General features: G+C 34.7%; 1 protein-coding gene and 1 pseudogene across 1 annotated transcript; both read right to left on the minus strand.

The window, feature by feature from the left end:
• Nucleotides 1-876: 876 nt before the first annotated feature.
• Nucleotides 877-7,482, minus strand: LOC142612223 (putative indole-3-pyruvate monooxygenase YUCCA10; annotated as a pseudogene).
• Nucleotides 7,483-16,026: 8,544 nt separating this feature from the next.
• Nucleotides 16,027-16,697, minus strand: LOC142612224 (putative zinc finger protein At1g68190). Its single transcript, XM_075784340.1, has one exon. The coding sequence runs from the start codon at nucleotides 16,585-16,587 to the stop codon at nucleotides 16,027-16,029; it is 561 nt and encodes a 186-aa protein (XP_075640455.1). The 5' UTR covers nucleotides 16,588-16,697.
• Nucleotides 16,698-18,271: the final 1,574 nt, after the last annotated feature.

The raw sequence follows: 18,271 nt of genomic DNA on the forward strand, positions 1-18,271 counted from the left end.
TTATATTTATACTTGCCTAAAAATATACTTTTATAGACTTGAGATTGTATTGTGTAAGTTTTCAAATAAGTTTTTATGATATCAAATCATTATCAGCACTTTATTGATAATATAAACAAACTATTTGTAGTAAAATTTTTTATATAATTTGTAACAACATTAGGCTGGTGAATCTACCTAGTATAAATTCCTAAATAAAAACAATTTTATCTAATTAGCTCAAATAAAGTAATTTCAACTTTTTAATTACTTTATTAATTATTAGTATAGATTTGTGAAATGGTCAAATTTTTTGTCATGATAGTACTATATATGGGATAATAACAAGTTAATCAAGTAGCTTATGAATAAAATTGAGCTTGTTTAACAGGAAAGTGAACAAAGTTGAAGCATGTTTGGTGATGAGCTCCAACTTGACTCATGATCGAAGTAAACGCAGTAAAATTAAATAAACAATCTAAACTTCTAATTCTTGGTTCAGTTCAGCTTGTTTATAACCCTACTGTTAGGCCAAGATACTAATGTATTTCTTTATAGTGTAGGTGAGATTTGATCCCAAATCTATTATTCAATCTGAAGTGTCTAATACATAAGATGTAATCATTAAGGGTTTTCAATTATGGACTCAAGCCAATAATTGATTGGAAAAGATCAAGAATTTCTCCTCTGGAATGATCACGTGACTAATGAAAAAGTTAGCTTATTAATTACATTGAAAAAAGAAGAAGAATAAAACAGAAAACATACTCTGTGTACAGACGCAAAACAATGACAAAGAAAGGAACCAAGATCGATCACATAAGCTAGCGTATCAATGTTTACACTTCTCTCCACTGTTTCTCTTTCTTTATTTATAAGTGCCTGTAAAAGTCCTTGTCACTTTCTTTGCATTACAATAGCCAATGACCGGATATCATTGGCCATGTTTTGGGCATCATTGCTAGCACCATAAATTCCTCTTTTAAATAGTCTAACACAGTATAAACCATTTTTTTTTTTTCTCTTCCAATAGTTAGGAAAATTTGGGTTTGGAAGTCCATTCTCATTCAAAAGATACTCACCCCCCCCCCCCCCCCACTCAAAAAAAGAAAAGAAAAGAAAAGTTAATTGAGAACTATAAAATATTTCTTTTTCATATTGTTTTAGTATGTGTTTGTTTATACTTAAATTTTGTAACTTTATTTTTTAAAAGTGAATTGTTCTTGTGGAATCTGTTTAAAGAAGTGAGGTTTAAATAAATAATCTATATATATATATATATATCTAAAAGTTGGAGTGTAACATTTATTGTTACTGCGTTCTTATTGAGCCACATCAACGACCACATCATTCATCCATTTTCAACATTCTCTGCTTTATTTTTAATTCTTTTTTTCCTTATTAATTTCCAAACTTATTGTTATACTTTTTCTAATTTTTCCCTTCCATTTGACATTTTCATCTCCCCACTACTATCTATCATTATATCATTTTTCCTCTATCCCTTTATCTTTCTTTATTTTTTGCTTTTCTTATTCTCCTCCTCTTACTATAAATTTACAATTCTCTTTTCCATTCTATTCATAGTTTTTTCACACAAAAAATGTTACTTCTCTCTTTTTCTTTCTCTCATTTTCCACACACAAAAGGTTATTTTTCTCTCTTTCTCTTTCTCATTTTTTCCCTTCATTTTTGGTGGATTTTTTAATATATTTTTCTTGCATCTCTACTGTAGGTTGATTAATTTTTGTATTATTTGGAAATCTACTTAGAGTTGATGTGATTAGGTTTTGTGTTTTTAAGTTGTTATCTTTTTTATTCCTTTTAATTTCATAGATGTTATCATATTGGATTATAAAAATAGTATATAAGAATATAATGTTTTCTTTGATTAATATATATATATATATATATAATGTTATTTTATTACATAACATGAGTTGGATAATTTAGTATTTAGTACTATATATATATATATATATTTTTTTTTTTTCTTCTCATATTATTTCATATAAATTTCTTATTATTCTCTCTCACATTTTCTCTTGAAAAAAGTGGTTATTCTCTTTCTCTTGAATTTTTAGTCTTTCTTACAACTCTACTTTATATTGATGAATCATTGTAATTTTTAAAACTCTATTTTGGGTTCATATGTTTTGGTGTTGTATTTTTTAGTTCTCTATCACAAATAGTTTCTCTCTCTCTCTCTCTCTCTCTCTCTCTCTCTCTCTCTCTCTCTCTCTCTCTCTCTCTCTTGCTACAATAAAATGTAGAGAATAAATTATACATATTCAATATAAGTTTGATATGAGTTTTGATTGTTATGATAGTCTCTTTTAAAAGAATGAATAATTTATTTAAATAAAAATTATACATACATGCATATGTATATATTTATTTATTTTGCTTAAATGTATAATCAATCTCACACAATTCATTTAAAAAGTGACAACATTAAAACAAATGGATAACTGCCCTAAAGATTACATTTGCATATTCATAATTTTTATATTTAGAAAAACTTTCACTTCAATTTAGCTGTACCTAAGTTGACTGAAATGTTATATTAATGTGGTTCAACAAAAGCGTTGCAACAATAAATACTTAAGACTTTAGATATTATGCGTTTGAGATTTTTTTTATTAATAAATTTGGATTTACATTATGGTGATTTCAACCCAAACATGTCTTTTCCCATTATGTAAGTGCACAAAAATAGATCAAAGCGGACCAAAATGAAATGAAGTGATTTGAATGGACTGAATTGGACCAAATGGAGAGAATAGGACTGGATGGATCGAATAAGAACAAAGTGGACCGAATAGGACCGAAGTGAACATACTTGACAGAGTAGGACCGAAGTAGACCATATAGGAACAAAGTGAACCGAATGGCCTGAATAGGACTAAAGTGGATCAAAGTGGACTAAATAGGACCAATTTGGACAGAATAGAACCAAAGTAGACATAATGGACCGAATAAAACCAAAGTGGACCGAATAGGACCGAAGTGAACATACTTGACAGAGTAGGACCGAAGTAGACCATATAGGAACAAAGTGAACCGAATGGCCTGAATAGGACTAAAGTGGATCAAAGTGGACTAAATAGGACCAATTTGGACAGAATAGAACCAAAGTAGACATAATGGACCGAATAAAACCAAAGTTGACCGAATGGATTGAATAGGACCAAATTAGACTGAGGAGGACAAAATGGACCGAATAGAACCAATGTGGATTGAATAAGACTACTGAATATTTATCATTTTTATTGCATTTTTAGGGCTCATATTTCTAATTTCTAATGTCCATTTTAGTATTTTTTTTTTGTATTTTTTTAACTCAAAACTAAAGAGTTTAGCCCAAATATAATAAAATCTCATATTTTTCAACCCAAAAATGAAGAAAAAAAATGATTTTTTGAGCTAAACTTGAAAATAAAACCTACAAAAAGAATTAATTTAAGACCCAATTAATCTAAAATGGATTAAAGGAGGGCCAAAATTGACTGAGTGAATCGAATTAGACCAAATAGAATTTTTTTTTAATTTTTAGAGAGAACAAATTATCTTCAAAAAAATTTAGAGAAAAAATTATACCTTATATTACAATACAAAATAATTATTTATTTCTATGCATTGCATGAGTCTGTGACTAGTTTCTATTAAAAAGTGAGTATTTACAATTTTTTTTTTCCTAAAATAAGTAGATATATATTAAAACAAAAAGGACTAAACACAATAAAAATTAAACAGCCGAGTCGAGCTCAAAGACCCTGAGCACAGAATTAGGGAGACTCAATTGCAAAAAAAAAGAAAAAAAAAGAAAAAAAAAAACCAAAAATTGAGTGAGAAACAAAAACCCCAACTAGCCCAATTATGTGCTGCTTGATTCCCAATTATTTGGACCCAGTTGAATTTGCACATGGATGAAGGATTGTGCCTTAACATGAATTGCATGTCCTCAACAATCTCCTTATTCACATGATTTCCTAACAACTGGGTTGGTGGTTCTACCATTAGTTTGATGAGGTCCATACTAGATGTCTTAATTTAGGCCACAACAAGTACCATCCAAACAAGTCTTTTTAGCAACTATACAATTCTTAAATAGATGAGCTTCAGTTTCTAGCTCTAGACCAAAAAGGGAACACATGTCTTCTTCTTCAATCTTTAATCTTGAGGCCAAATCTATGTTTAGAGGAAGTGCTCCTACTGCAATTCTCCATAGTTGGACCTTAAGTCTTTTAAGGATTCTACTCTTCTAGTGCTTTTTCTAGAATGGGCCTCATCAAGTCTACTGCTATGCTCCAAAAATCTTTGAGAGTTGAAATCAAATAAGTAGATATAAAGAAAAGGTACCAGTTTTGTCACCAATCCATACTGTCCTGTCTAAACTCTGAGTTCTTGGGATAGGGATACTCTTAATGGCTGTAACAGATTCTGCATCAAATAACTGGACCAATTTATGCACATCCCAACTCCCAAAATGTTGGTGAAGCAGGTTAGCCACCATTAAAGGTTTTATCAATGCCTTCAAACTTGGGCTTAGGTTTAAAACCATCCACAGATGAAATCTATGGGTCCTTTCAAACCACAATGTCTACTGATCTACTCCATTCTCCACTAGGTAACACACCAAAAAAAAAAAAGAAAAAAAAAAGAAGGGTTTTTTGCAACTTTCATTCCCCCCCCCCCCCCACCACACACCTAGGAAATATACTGAGCTCTTTCCTTCCAAAACATGATTAGACAACTTCATTGTTACAAGATACTTCTTCCTTCTGTTCTATATTGTTAATTCTATCTAGATTCATCTTATATTTTTCTTTTAATTTTGTTTAAAAAATTTATTAAAATGTCATTTCATACATTGTCTTTTACATAAAATGGTATAGATTTTTTAAATTGTTCTCCTTAATTTAAATAGAGATAAAACTAGTAAAAACTTAGTATTAATAATTTAAATTTCAAACACTCCAATAAAAGACCAAAAAGTCTAGGGACACAAACTATGTCACATACTTTGTCACAACTTGCATATGTGTCAAGTGGTAATCGAATTCGCCTTTCACCAAGTACCAATGGCGGTGCTATGTATAAAAGTGATGTAATCCAATCACAGATTGATAAAGATATAAGTTGCAGTAAAGTATGTGTCCACATAAGAATTCATAAAAGATTAACAATATGAGACCGAAAGTACAGAATCATTACCTTAAGCCACAAGTTTGTTGACCTCTTGAATCCTGTACAAAAAACAATTGTATCAAATGGATGCAACTTGCCGCTCTTGAATAATACGTCATTGCCTCTTAAGTATAGTACTACTGTCGGCAAGGCCTACATAACGTGTGGATCAATCAAAGACAGGCATTTTCAAAGAAAAAACAAACAGGAGCTTAAAAGAAACATTAAATTACAGTATATTATACTACATGATTTACACATGAATGTGACTCATTTACTTGGTTTCTGAGGCTCTAATCTTTGGTCTTCTAAACTTTTGCCATTTAAGACAATAAGCCAGCTCATTGCTCTTCATGGGCCAAGTTAACAAAGTAGTTAAACGACTGGTATGTTTTACCAATAGACAAGCACCTAACTTATAAAGATTGCACTTCTAATAACTGTTTATTTTACTTAAAATGAGGGTTAAGAGGATTTGACCTCTAGATTTTAATTTAATAGATAATGACAGAATGCCATTAGACTGGATCTAATGAAAACATTCTAATAACTTGAGCTTTGTTAAAATCTTATACTCATTGCAGGTCCATGTACTTGTAAAACAAGTAAAAAAAACGAAATCCTATTTATAAACTTAGTGTAGATCAAATTTGACTCGGATACCAACCACAATTTTAAGTTCTAACAGTTAATTAATATGAATTTTTAATTATTTGAACCGTTCTCTTACTCAAAACACTCTACCTGAATTTCTCCTGACTTCATCTTTTTATAGGCACCTACATCAATAAACCGGATACTTGCCATACTGAACCTTCATATAGAAAGGACCCTCTGTAGGTCTTCTTATCCCATACTTGGTCAGGTCCCCATACACCAGCTTGCTACGCATGACCATCAAGGAGTCCACCAAGCTAAGCTTAAAATACTTCAACATAATTTTGGCCAAGTCCACCATCTATAGTGAGATCAAATATTTTTCAATGATGAATGGATATATAATAATAAGGGTAACCTTTGGGCACAATTCATGTATCTTGGTTTCCTGATTACATTTAATCCTATAACTAAGTTTTTGTCTTAATAACAGTGACCCGTGAAAGAAAAATTCAGTCTAAGTTAGATGTGATTAATTTCATACCGGGCTTTGAACGATAATAGAAGTTTTGGCACCATGATTTGCAAGGTCTAGAGCAATTTCCATGCTAGAATTCCCAGACCCAACAACCAAAACATTCTTGTTATTTAACTCCTTCCCTGATTTTAACTTAGAATGAAGAACTTCACTAGGGAAAGTGTTTAATCCTTCAACCTCTGGAGTATAAGGATTGGTTGTTTCCCCACTAGTGGCCACTACTGAAAACTTTGCACAGTATATCTCAACCTCACCTGAACTTGCATTCCTAGCCTTCACAAGCCATTTCTTGGAAACCTCACTGTACTCAGCAGACTTCACAGTTCTTTGGTACATAGGACTAAGGTTGAAATGGGAGACATAGTCATCTAAGTATTGTATGAACAACTTTTTGGGCATGCATGTGGGATAAGAGGAAGGGAAAGACATGTGAGAGAGTTCACAAAATTGCTTTCAGCGCAATCCAAACCCACCCTTTATCAATTCAGAAGGAAGAGACAACCTAAAGAGGGACCTCAACATTTGCACCAGCAAATAAAAACACCCTAGGAAGGAGAGAGGAGATGTACTTCTATAGTTCTTTACTCAGTACAAGAGCCAGCCCAAGATTCAATTTTGTGGGCAACAATATAGCTTCTCTAAGGATTAAAAAAAAAAAAAAAAGAAGGATAAATTGCAAATTACACCCTTGAACTTTAGGGTTGTTTGGATTTTACACCCCAAAGTTTCAGAAATTTGATTTTATACCTTGAAGTTTGGTTTCGTTAGCAATTTACACCTTCTAGTTAGTTTTTTCCATTAATTGACACATCACTATATTGACATGTTTTATTTTTGTCGAATCAGCCCAAAAATTGTGAAAAATAATGGCAGACTTGGCACAATAAAAACGGTGCAGTTTTGCCCAAATTTAAAACACAAAACTTGTTTCATGAAGGCAGCTCCCTCCCAAATCGCAAAGCAGAGAATCATCGCGAACCCATACCTCAAAACCATCGACTCAAGATCAGGTCCACAGCGGCGGCACTATGGCGTTTGATTGTGAAAAGTTAAGATAAGACGTGGGCAGCATATTGCATTGTGTTGTGCTTTGCGGCTTGCGCACGTGACACCTACCAGACTGTGGTGTTTGGGATTAGCCACTGCTTTGCTAGAGTGGCTTCTTTGCTTTTGTCCATTTTTCGGTATTTTGGTGGTTATGGATATCTTGTATTCTTTATAAGATTTGGTAAATTTGTTTTCTTCGGGGCATACCAATACAGTAGCTAAAATATGCAAAACTTAACTCAGTAATTATTTCGAAGAGATGTTAGATTTGTACCAAATACAAACATTGCATTAGTTTCATGTATTCCATTTCCAACAGCTAGCAGATAAACCATTTGACAACTTGGCATTGGCCGGTTTTGTCATATGAAACGAGAATGAAAACAGTTTAGTGTCAATGGTCTATGCGTTTTTTTGCTTAGAATTATTGTAGTTTTGAATTGTATACAAGATGTTGATTTTTATACTCTGTTGTGTGTATAAACTTGCTAAGGGCTAATGGATAAATGGAAAAGGGTTGCCTTTGTTTGCAGCAAATACAGATAGATGTAGATGCCATGTTCAGAAGGCACCTGAGAGAAGATACAAAAATATTGAAAGAAACTATGGAAACCCAATCACAGTTATGAATCCCCAACAAATCCACTCCAATGATGGCAAGAAAAAGTGAAATCCAAAACGAGAGAGAAATAAAGGGAGAAAATGGCCTATTAGCCATAACTGTTGAAGAATATAGTTAGTAGGCACTTGTTTGGAAGTATATGTTATACTAACATCTCGACTCTTAGAGAGTCGATTTTAAGCCTATAAATCGTCTCTTAGATACTCGATTTGCGTGGGTTGATCAGATCTGATGTGGCGCTTTTCCATGTGGCGGCCACCTGGAAATCGACTCTTAGAGAGTCGATTTATATGCGAAGAATTAAATACTATTATATGCTGCCAGTTGGATGAACGGGAACTCCAAGTAGATATCGAGTCTCATAGACTCGGTTTTTAAAAAGGAAAATCGATTCTCAAAGACTCGATTTTCAATGGTTGGTCCCCTTTCTTCCACGTGGTTAGGGCAGTTTCTTTTTATCATACCATACCTATTTTCTGGGTTCTGCCGTTTGCCACACCTAAAAACCCAGCAGCTCTCTCTTCCTCTCTCACTCTCTCTCTCTCACTCTCATAGAAAACTTCAAATCAAACTCACCCTCCATTTACACATTCTCATGTCAAGTAAGGTTTTTATACACTCTCTTTAGTTGTTAGTTTTTTTTTTTTTGAATAGTTGTTAGTTACATATATGTAATGTTAGGGTTTTTTTATGGGTAGTTGTTAGTTACATATATGTAATTTTAGGTTTTTTATGGGTATGTATCATTAGTTTTTTTGTTTGGTTTGTAATTTTTCTTTATAATTTTTATAGAATGATTTGAATATTTGTGCATTTAGTTTTTTTTTTTTTAATTTGAGTATGATTAATGAATTTTTTTTTGGTTTAGAAACAAATGGTAATGATTGAGTATATATGTTAATGTGGGGTTTGTACATGCATATGATGTAACAAGTTAGTGTATATATGCTAGGCTTATTTATTTATTTATTTTTTTTATAAGAAGTAAAAAATATTTAAGATATATATTTGTATTGTTAGGCTTTTATCATGGCTATTTTTGTTGTTGTTTGGTTTATTATTTGTTATTATTTTTTTGTTAGAATGATTTGAAATTTTGTAGTGGGGGTAAGTGTTGTCTTTAGTTTTTTTATTTGTTTGAGTATGAAATGATAATGATTGAGTGTGTTTGTATGTGATGTGGAGTGAGTATATGCAAATGTGGGGTGTGTTGGATGTAAGAAGTTGTAATTTTCCTACTTTGAGTACATAAAAATGTTTTGTAATTGTGTTAAAATATGTCACTAACATATTACCTTTGACTCTAATAGGTTCACAATCTCTGAAGAATATTGACATAAATGTATACTACGGTGGTCCCATTTTCAATCCTGAACAGATTGACGGATTCGCATTTCAAGGGCCGAGTATCGAATGCTATTACATGATGATATGTCGTAAGTTGAAGACATTGAATGATTTGAAGATGAAAATAATGAAAGAACTGAGTTTGAGCCCTACTTGTTATGACATAAATATTATTTATCGTTACCCACAAGAAGTCCTTCATGAACGGATAAATTACAAGTACATGGCGATCAAAGAAGATAAACATGTAAAGGTCATGTTTAATAGAATCCATAAAATGCCCCAAGTAAATGCTGCTGAGTTGTACGTAAGTTCCGAGCCGCTCGCAGAAGTTGATGTCGAGGAGTTGCAGCAACAAACAACTACATCTTTGCAATTAGACGATGGATGCACTACAATGGGAGGTTACACATTCCCATCTCAAGATTATGCTGCCAATACTAGTGAAACACTTCAACCTCAAGAGACATATTTAGGGGTGGAGGACGAAGATCATTTTGCGAATAATGATGAAAATCTCGATGATATGGATGAGTACGAAGAGAGGATTGAGCGAGGCGACTTTGAGAAGGATGTGGATGACCATGAACTTGCTTCCAATTTTGAAGAGGAAAATATGGAGTGCCATGATGAAGGTGATGCGGACGATGATATTGGTGTCTAGCATGTTACAAATACGACCACTGCCTACACACCTCCTGCCGAGTCATTCTTCGCAAATACTTGGGAAAATATGGTTGATCCTCCACGTCTTCAGATACCATTTGTTTCTACTTGGGAAGATGGGATGCATTTTAATAAGGGGTTGACTTTTGCAAATAAAGAGGCGGTGAAGTGTGCATTGATAATATACGCAGCAAAGGATAATAGAAATTTTATAATCCGGAGGTCGACCAAAACTAAATTGTGCGCCGCGTGCATTGACACCAACTGCAAGTGGTACGTTGGGGCATTCATGAAGGCTAAATTAAATAGTCTGTGGATGGTCACGTCTTATGTGGGTCCACACAGTTGTATACCCTTTGGCCTGCAAAGAGACGGTAAAATGATGGATTCTAATTTTGTTGCATCAGAAATTGTGGGGAAATTGCGACAAAATCACACTGCTCGTATTGATGAGCTCCGGGGCCACATAGATACTAAGTATAATCATAAGCTCTCTTACTATAAGGTATGAGATGCAAAACAAAAGGCAATTGCTAAGATATTTGGAGATTGGGAGGAGTCTTACCAAAAGTTGCGAAAGTTATTGTTGGCATACTTGGATCAGGATTCGGGTACCCAGTACAACTATTGGACCATACCTAGCCCCATAGATGGTACTACGTTACTGCGCTATGTATTTTGGGCATTCGCTCCATGCATTGCTGCATTTAGATATTGCAGGCCAGTGATCAGTATTGATGGGACTCATTTGTATGGTAAATATCGAGGGGTGTTGATGATTGCAATGGCAACGGATGCTAACCAAAAGGTTTTGCCTCTCGCCTTTGCTGTTGTGGACAAGGAGTCAGGGGCTAGTTGGGGGTGGTTTTTAGAGTGTCTCAGGAATTCGATAGGGCATGTGATACCTAACGAGGGCATTTGCATTATTTCTGACCGACATAAAGGTATCAAATGCGCCATTGCAGAGTGGCCTTTAGGTGATGATGGAAAGTTACAGGTGCATCACCGATATTGCCTTCGACATGTTGCTAGCAACTTCAACACACACTTTGATGACCCGACTCTAAAGGCATTGGCCTTGAAAGCTGGATATGCGACTCATGACGCTAAATTTAAGTCCATAATGCAAACTATTAAGGATGTCGAGATTAATGCACTGAGGAGGGTAGACCCTGATGATCCCCATCTTGAACGCTATATGCCATACACATATCTAATGAGTGAGGATGTGGAGAAATGGACCCAGTCACATGATGGTGGAAGACGTTACGGGGCAATGACAACCAATATCTCTGAGTGCTTTAATGGGGTACTTAAAGGTGCCCGCGGTTTGCCCATTGCTGCAATGGTTGAGTTCACTTGGTGCAAACTTGTTGCATATTTCCATGATCGACATAAAGAAATTACTTCTGATCGCTCTCAAGGTAAGGTGTGGAGTGATTATGCAATGGGGATCTATAACACAAATTTGCAAAAAACTTCAGGACACACTGTGAGGGAATTTAATCATGAAACTAGTGTATATCAAGTGGTTACCCCGTACAACGACCATAGAGGTGGAGGGGGAAACCACAGTCATGAAGTGCGCGTATTTGCTAGAACATGTGGTTGTGGAAAGTGGCAAAACATTAAGATCCCTTGTTCACATGCAATTAAAGTTTTGCAACAATTGCATCTCAATGCGACCAGCTATATTGACCCATGTTACAGTTTGGAGAACGTCATTCACACATATTTACATTAATTTGTGGTGCCAATGTTAGAGTCATTGTGGAGGGACGTTCGCGGACCACGGTGGGTGCCTGACCCAAGTCTGTTGCGGGCCAAAGGTCGCCCTGTGAAGTCAAGAATAAGAAATGAAATGGATGGGGTACGGCGAAAACGGGGAAGCCGGAACCCAGATTCGCACTTGAGGGAGATTCAACTGCGGCAGCGATGCGGAGTGTGTCATGAAGAGGGGCATAACCGCAGAAGATGTCCCAATTCCCTTGGGAGTTCGACAAGCGGTTCCCGTGGGGCTTCGACAGGCGGTAGTGCTACAAACTAGGCAAGTGCCTTTGTTGTTTTGATATAATATGCTCAGAATCTTATTTGGTTTTTGTTCTTCGTATTTAGGAACTAACAACTGCATTTTAATGTTTTTCAGGCGAGCGGAGGCTCGATTTTGGAATGGCATTGTACGTGGGAGTTGTAGTTATCTTTGGTATGGACAAGTGCTACGCGACCATGTTGTATCAGTATGGACAAGTGTTAGGCAACTATGTAGACTATGTTGTATCGACTTAGTTGTTATTTTGTTTATTACTGAATGTTGTTGTAATTGAAGTAGTAGCTATCCATTGTACTCGTTACATTAGTTGCGTTGTGCAGCTTTTGCCTATAATGCCAACAACCGTACTACTTTGGCATTAGTAGCACTTACTTCAGCAAGTTCAACCACAGGGGCCTTGTTTGAAGCAATGATAGCTAGTTATCAGATTGTATGCCAGATGTACTCTGGTTAAATTTGTATGGTCTGTAGCTAAGAGGGCAACTATACTGCCCATGCCCAGTAACTATTTTAATCCAATTTCTTGCATTCAATGTACTCTTCAATTAATGTTTGTATACATTGCCTATGTGATGTTTTCTGGATCTGGTTTACAGTTGCAGGGGAAGGAAAAAAAATTTCTGGTATACTGCTGCAGGGGAAGAGTGTAACAAAAAAAAAAAAACCCAGTAGAAATCGAGTCTCTAAAACTTGATTCCAATCGGATGGCATAATGGTAATAGTCCTAGTACAAATCGAGTTACAAAAACTCGATTTGTGTAGGACTTATTTACCAAAATACCACTGAAATAGAAATCGAGTGTCAGAGACTCGATTTCCACTGGGAATTTTTCCAGTGGCACTTGCCCGTAAATATTTTTGAACTCTCTGCCTAGCGTACTCGCTGGTAAGGAACTCGAGTTCCACTGATGGAAATCGAGTGTCTAATACTCGACTTCCAATCGAATGGTATAATGGTAATACTGGTAGTACAAATCGAGTTACAAAAACTCGATTTGGTTGGGACGTATTTACGAAAAAACCACTGAAATAGAAATCGAGTGTCAGAGACTCGATTTCCACTGGGAATTTTTCCAGTGGCATTTAATCGTAAATATTTTTGAACTCTCTGCCTGGTGGACTCGCTGGTAGGGAGGTCGAGTACTGAATATAACTCGAGTTTCTAAGACTCGATTTACAATGTAAATCGAGTGTTTAATACTCGATTTATGTTGGTTTTTTATTTTTTAATTTTTTAATTTTTTTTAATTGCAGAACTATATTTCAAATTAACAACACCGAAATTGCAACTTATAGTATCTATCTATCTTAAACTTTCAATGGGTAATTTGAGACTCTCGAATTAAGTAGTTTAGTTTACAATTGTAAGATTTATTTTGAAACCAAACCACCTTAAATCATAGGATTTAAATTTTATTAAAACTAAAATAAAATGACCCAAACTAGTAACTTATTTATTGTCCCTCTGACTTACATGCCTCAAATTTGTTCACTTTTTTGTGGTCAAATTTGTTCACTTTTTTGCCTGATTGTCTTACACAAAACATGTATTGATTGTATTCTATAATTGGTTAATGATATTCTCTAATATATTTTTTCCCCCTGATGTATTGTAGTCTTGTACAAGCATGATCGTATTTACTGGTCATATGGCTGTGTAACGAAATTCTGCTGTAAAGAAATGGAGGTGATGTGGAATCTGGTGCATGTCAAAAGAGTGTTAAAAAATAAAAAGGTTTTCTCAACACCTTGAAAATTGTTTAAAAAAGAATTATAGGAAAAATATAATTTATGCACCTTAAAAAAACATGGAATTTGTAGAATATATGGTTGTCGACACTTAACCTTTTATTGCCGAGACTCCAGATAACAATGAAGTATGACAATTACAAAATATCGAAGTATGAAATTCCCAAATAAAAATTTGTGTTGAGTATTTTATTTTATGCACGATCTTTTTTTTTTTCCTTCCTTTTTCTTGTTTTATTCCTCATAAAGTATTGAAGTTGATTGTGCATAAAATGGTTGGAAGTATGAAACACTAAAAGTGGGACATGAGATATTTATTAGAATTCCCTTGGATATTATGCTAACCTCCCTCATCAATTTTGTAGAAATTATAGAAGATCTAGCTCAGCTCTACCCAAAATTTTCTTATGATTTACCCCAACATTACCAACTTTTCCTAACTGTATTTGGATATCAAAGGGACCTTCCCCATAAGATATTTTAATGTGCTTGATTTCCCCTTTGTTTGCAATCGGCACAAGTTGCTCTAGCTAATTGGCCACCCTTTCCAAGTATGATTTCTAGGTTATCTACGGCAGTGCCTAAGGGCATCCATGTCAAGATGTTCCATTAATGGCTAATAATTTATAAAATAAGAAAATCATTCTTTTCTAAATTGGCTACTTTGCTCCAGCTTGTGTATGTGGCGTGTAAGATTGACTAATTCAAATACAAATCCTTCAAAAGTTTATTTATATATTTGATAATTTGATAGTTGAGAGTAGGATGATTTGAATTTTGTATAACTCTGTTAGAAATATCAGGAGGTGTCAATTGAGCCATAAAACTCTTGACAAATCATTTGAAAGTTTAGAATTCAAGAAAACTGGAGAAGAGGATCAAGAACATGAAGCCAACATGAACGGAATGGTTGAAAGGGGCTTCGAAGGAATGATGAGGACAATTGTAACATAAGAAGAAGAAAAAATTCACTTTCATTTACAGTTTCCTATTTCCTATCCAACCCCACCCCACCCCCCGCGAGGCATGCACCCAGGGGAAGAAAAAAAAAGGGCCTCCAATAGCCCAATCTTTAGTTGCAGGTTAGGGCTTAAACCCAAACAATGATTGGCATCAAATTTGAGTTGCAACGTAGTGGTTGAAAAGCCATATGTTACCCAACTAAAATAACATCCTTTTAATATTATATCAATCCCAAACCATTAAAATTCAAAAAAAGAATCAGAGTGTTAGGAAAACAAAACCTAGAAAACGCAATGATCTCACTGCAATATGAATACAACCAAGCACAAGAAAATTTCCGATATTTCTATTACTTATCTCTTCTGTTTTTATGCACAACTCATAGAGGCTACTATATCACATGTTAAGTACCAAAACAGTATTTGTGGTGTCAGACCATTTTAATTACATAATGTCGGATCCTCTTCTGTATACTAAAGACCAGCGTTCCTTCTCAGAATGTCCAATGCCAGGGCCACAGAACGCCTCTATAGATGCATAAGGTATCCAAGAATGATACGATCCATTCTAGAACTGTTTGCTGTCTTTCAATGCAAAAAATGATAACATTCGAAATTTTATGTGACACGCCATCTGCAAAGTGTACCACTATATTAGAAATAATCTTGTCTGTTTTTCTTTTTCATGAACATTTTAAGAAGTATTTTATCACTTTAAAATAAGAATCTGAGGGAATTCAGTGTCTTGTTTTAAAAACCCGAGTTTATCCACCAGAGTATCTTTTGTCAAATTTATTCAAATTACGCAGAGATTATAAAATTCTAATGCACCTGAGACATATAATTTAGCATCAGTTTAGCAATAAATCTTTGAGAAGTTCAAATTGAAGGGAAGTTACTGCAAGCAGCATATTATCGTCAAATATATACAAATTATTTTGTCCTCCTGTTTATATTAAAACTCATGTGTCAGATCAATAGTCAGATGGAGAAATTCATCAATGTAGAATTACAAAAACTTAGCTATGACTTTGAGTTTTGATGATGACTAAACTAAGACAGGACAATGTAAAATGGTTATGAATCTCCTGAAATCTTAAAACCTGTCCCATATCAACAATTTGCTAAATCATAATTTGCATAAACTTTACCTGGGCCTGAACTTCTTATCTTGTGATCTAAAAGAAAAATTTATCACAAAAGAGAGAAAAAAAAATTGGAAGAAAAGAAAAGGGAAATTTATACACGACAAAAAAGGCATATTATCATTAAAGCCAAGTTACACACTTGATACTTGCAAGCATAAACCCTGCCTTACCTTACTTTGTTGACTGCTTGATCCCACTTCAGATTCTGTACTAGAGCCTAGAGTTGCAGGATTCACTGCACATAACACTGAAGGGCCTCCAATTTGTGAGCAAGATTGCCTTGGAATAGCCAAATTTACCACGCTGGAATCCTCAGAAATATGTGAAGTGGACGGAAAGTGATCTGGTTGAGTACTATTGCCTAGTTCATTAAGTTCAAAACCCCACAATGCTGCAAAATCCTTAGCAGAAGGGCATCCCATGTAACTGCTGATGACCTGTTTCTGATGCTGGGAAGTGCCATCATGCAGGCTTCTATCACAGCTGCGACACATGAACATTCGATGATCTGTGCAGTGAACATGAGCTGGGCGGTATCTGCACAAGTCACAGAGGAGGCTTCGCAGATGCTGACTAGAAAGCGCATTGGCTGAATGGACCTTTGCATCACAGGAAAGACAAAGATGTGCTGCATCGGATTTACAGTAAACAACTGGCCTCAAAGCTGTGCAGAATTCACAAATTTTCTCCATTCTCTAACTCTCTGTATTCATAAAGAACTCCCAATTGAATCTTTTTGCAAGCTGAGAGACCTTTAAGCTGTCAATAACCATCATGAATGTTCCTCCTAAATTGTCCAATATCTAAAAACAAATCCAATATTGACAAATGGAATATTAATGCAATTTAAACAAAATGATAAGTCAACAACATTGTACGCCTTTCAGAAAACAAAATCAACAATTTACACTTCGAAAAGCTCAACAGTTAAAAAATTAAGGGTGTCTTTTGAAAAAAAACATCCTTTTATTACTTTAAATTATAAACAACTTCTCCAAGCAATTAAATCTTATGTCTGGCTTTCAAAATAAAGATAAACTACAATTAAAAGTCGAATTGTTCTGCAGCTTGTAATGAATTACCTCCATCAGGCTTCAAAATACCTTGTTCAACTTCACGCAATTATCACACCATTACCAAATCACTTTTACACAAATTGTAAACATTACCCATGAACCTCTTAATTCTCCATTACAAGCCACCATACCTTGATCAATAAACAATCAGTGAGCAAGACTAAACAATTAAGTAATCATCCTAATTGCTATTTCACCTTTCAGTAAATTTACCTAGAGGTCAGACCTTAGTGCAATAGCAAGTTTCCTCCACTCAAGTGATGGGATCAAGTCCAAGAGCCAAACTCTACAAAAACTAGGAATTATGCTGCCTACCAATCACCTCTCTCATACCCTACATAATTAGGATCATTTTGTAGTGAGGACATTTTTCAATAACTTTACCTAAAAATGTGTTAGTTTGGCAAAAGATTTTTTATTTCTTTTTCTTTAAGCTTATTTGCTCATGTACAACTTTTCAAATCCGCTTCTTCTTCTTCTTCTTTTGGTCTAGATACGACTATACTTTAACCAACTTATAGCCAAAAACTACTTCCAAAAGCACAAAGAAGTAATTTTACCAAAGTCAACTTTCCCTCAGTACACCATTTAACACAATTTTGCATCCAAAACAAAATCTTGAATATATATAAAAATTTCAAACATTTAGCTACACATTCCAGCCACAGTCACAAAATTCAAAACCCCAACTATCCAATTCCAATTCTTCTAATCTGAACTAAACTTAAAACGATCTCAGCTAAACAAACACTAAAAAAAACACTAAAAACTAAAAACCCCACAAAAAACTAGTCTCCATAATACCCTATCTCACTTGATCAACTGACCCAACAAATTCTTCCATGCACAAGAAAATAAGATCAAAAAAGTTGTCACATTCAAATTTTCAAAGAGAGAAAGAGCAAAGCAAACAAACAGTACCTGAAACTGATACAGGTATGTAAACTCTTGCCCCAGCCTCCATGACCTCATTAGGCCTAATCTGTAGGTCAGCTGTATGATTGCAGATCAAGTAAACCCCCATAAAATCTCAAACAGTCAACAAATAGAAGTAGAAATAAAGGGGGGAGAGAGGGGGAGAGAGAACTTCATGTATCCATCTTGTGGATGTGTACAATGATGTTGTCAACAAGTTCTAGCTCAAAAGACACTTAAGGATGGAATACAAGGTGAGACTGTGCATCCAAAACTCACTAGTTGCATGTGTAACTTAACAATTGAGGAAAAAAAAACTGGGATGGGAGTGAGATTGTGGTTAAAAGCTAGTGTCAGTACCTTCCTCAAAGGTTTCATATGTCCT

Source organism: Castanea sativa, chromosome 10, assembly GCF_040712315.1.
Source record: "Castanea sativa cultivar Marrone di Chiusa Pesio chromosome 10, ASM4071231v1".
Lineage (NCBI taxonomy): Eukaryota > Viridiplantae > Streptophyta > Magnoliopsida > Fagales > Fagaceae > Castanea > Castanea sativa.

What these genes read in the sequence shown, in the direction of transcription:
- LOC142612224 (XM_075784340.1), bottom strand. Translation starts at nt 16,587, where the DNA reads ATGGAGAAAATTTGTGAATTCTGCACAGCTTTGAGGCCAGTTGTTTAC.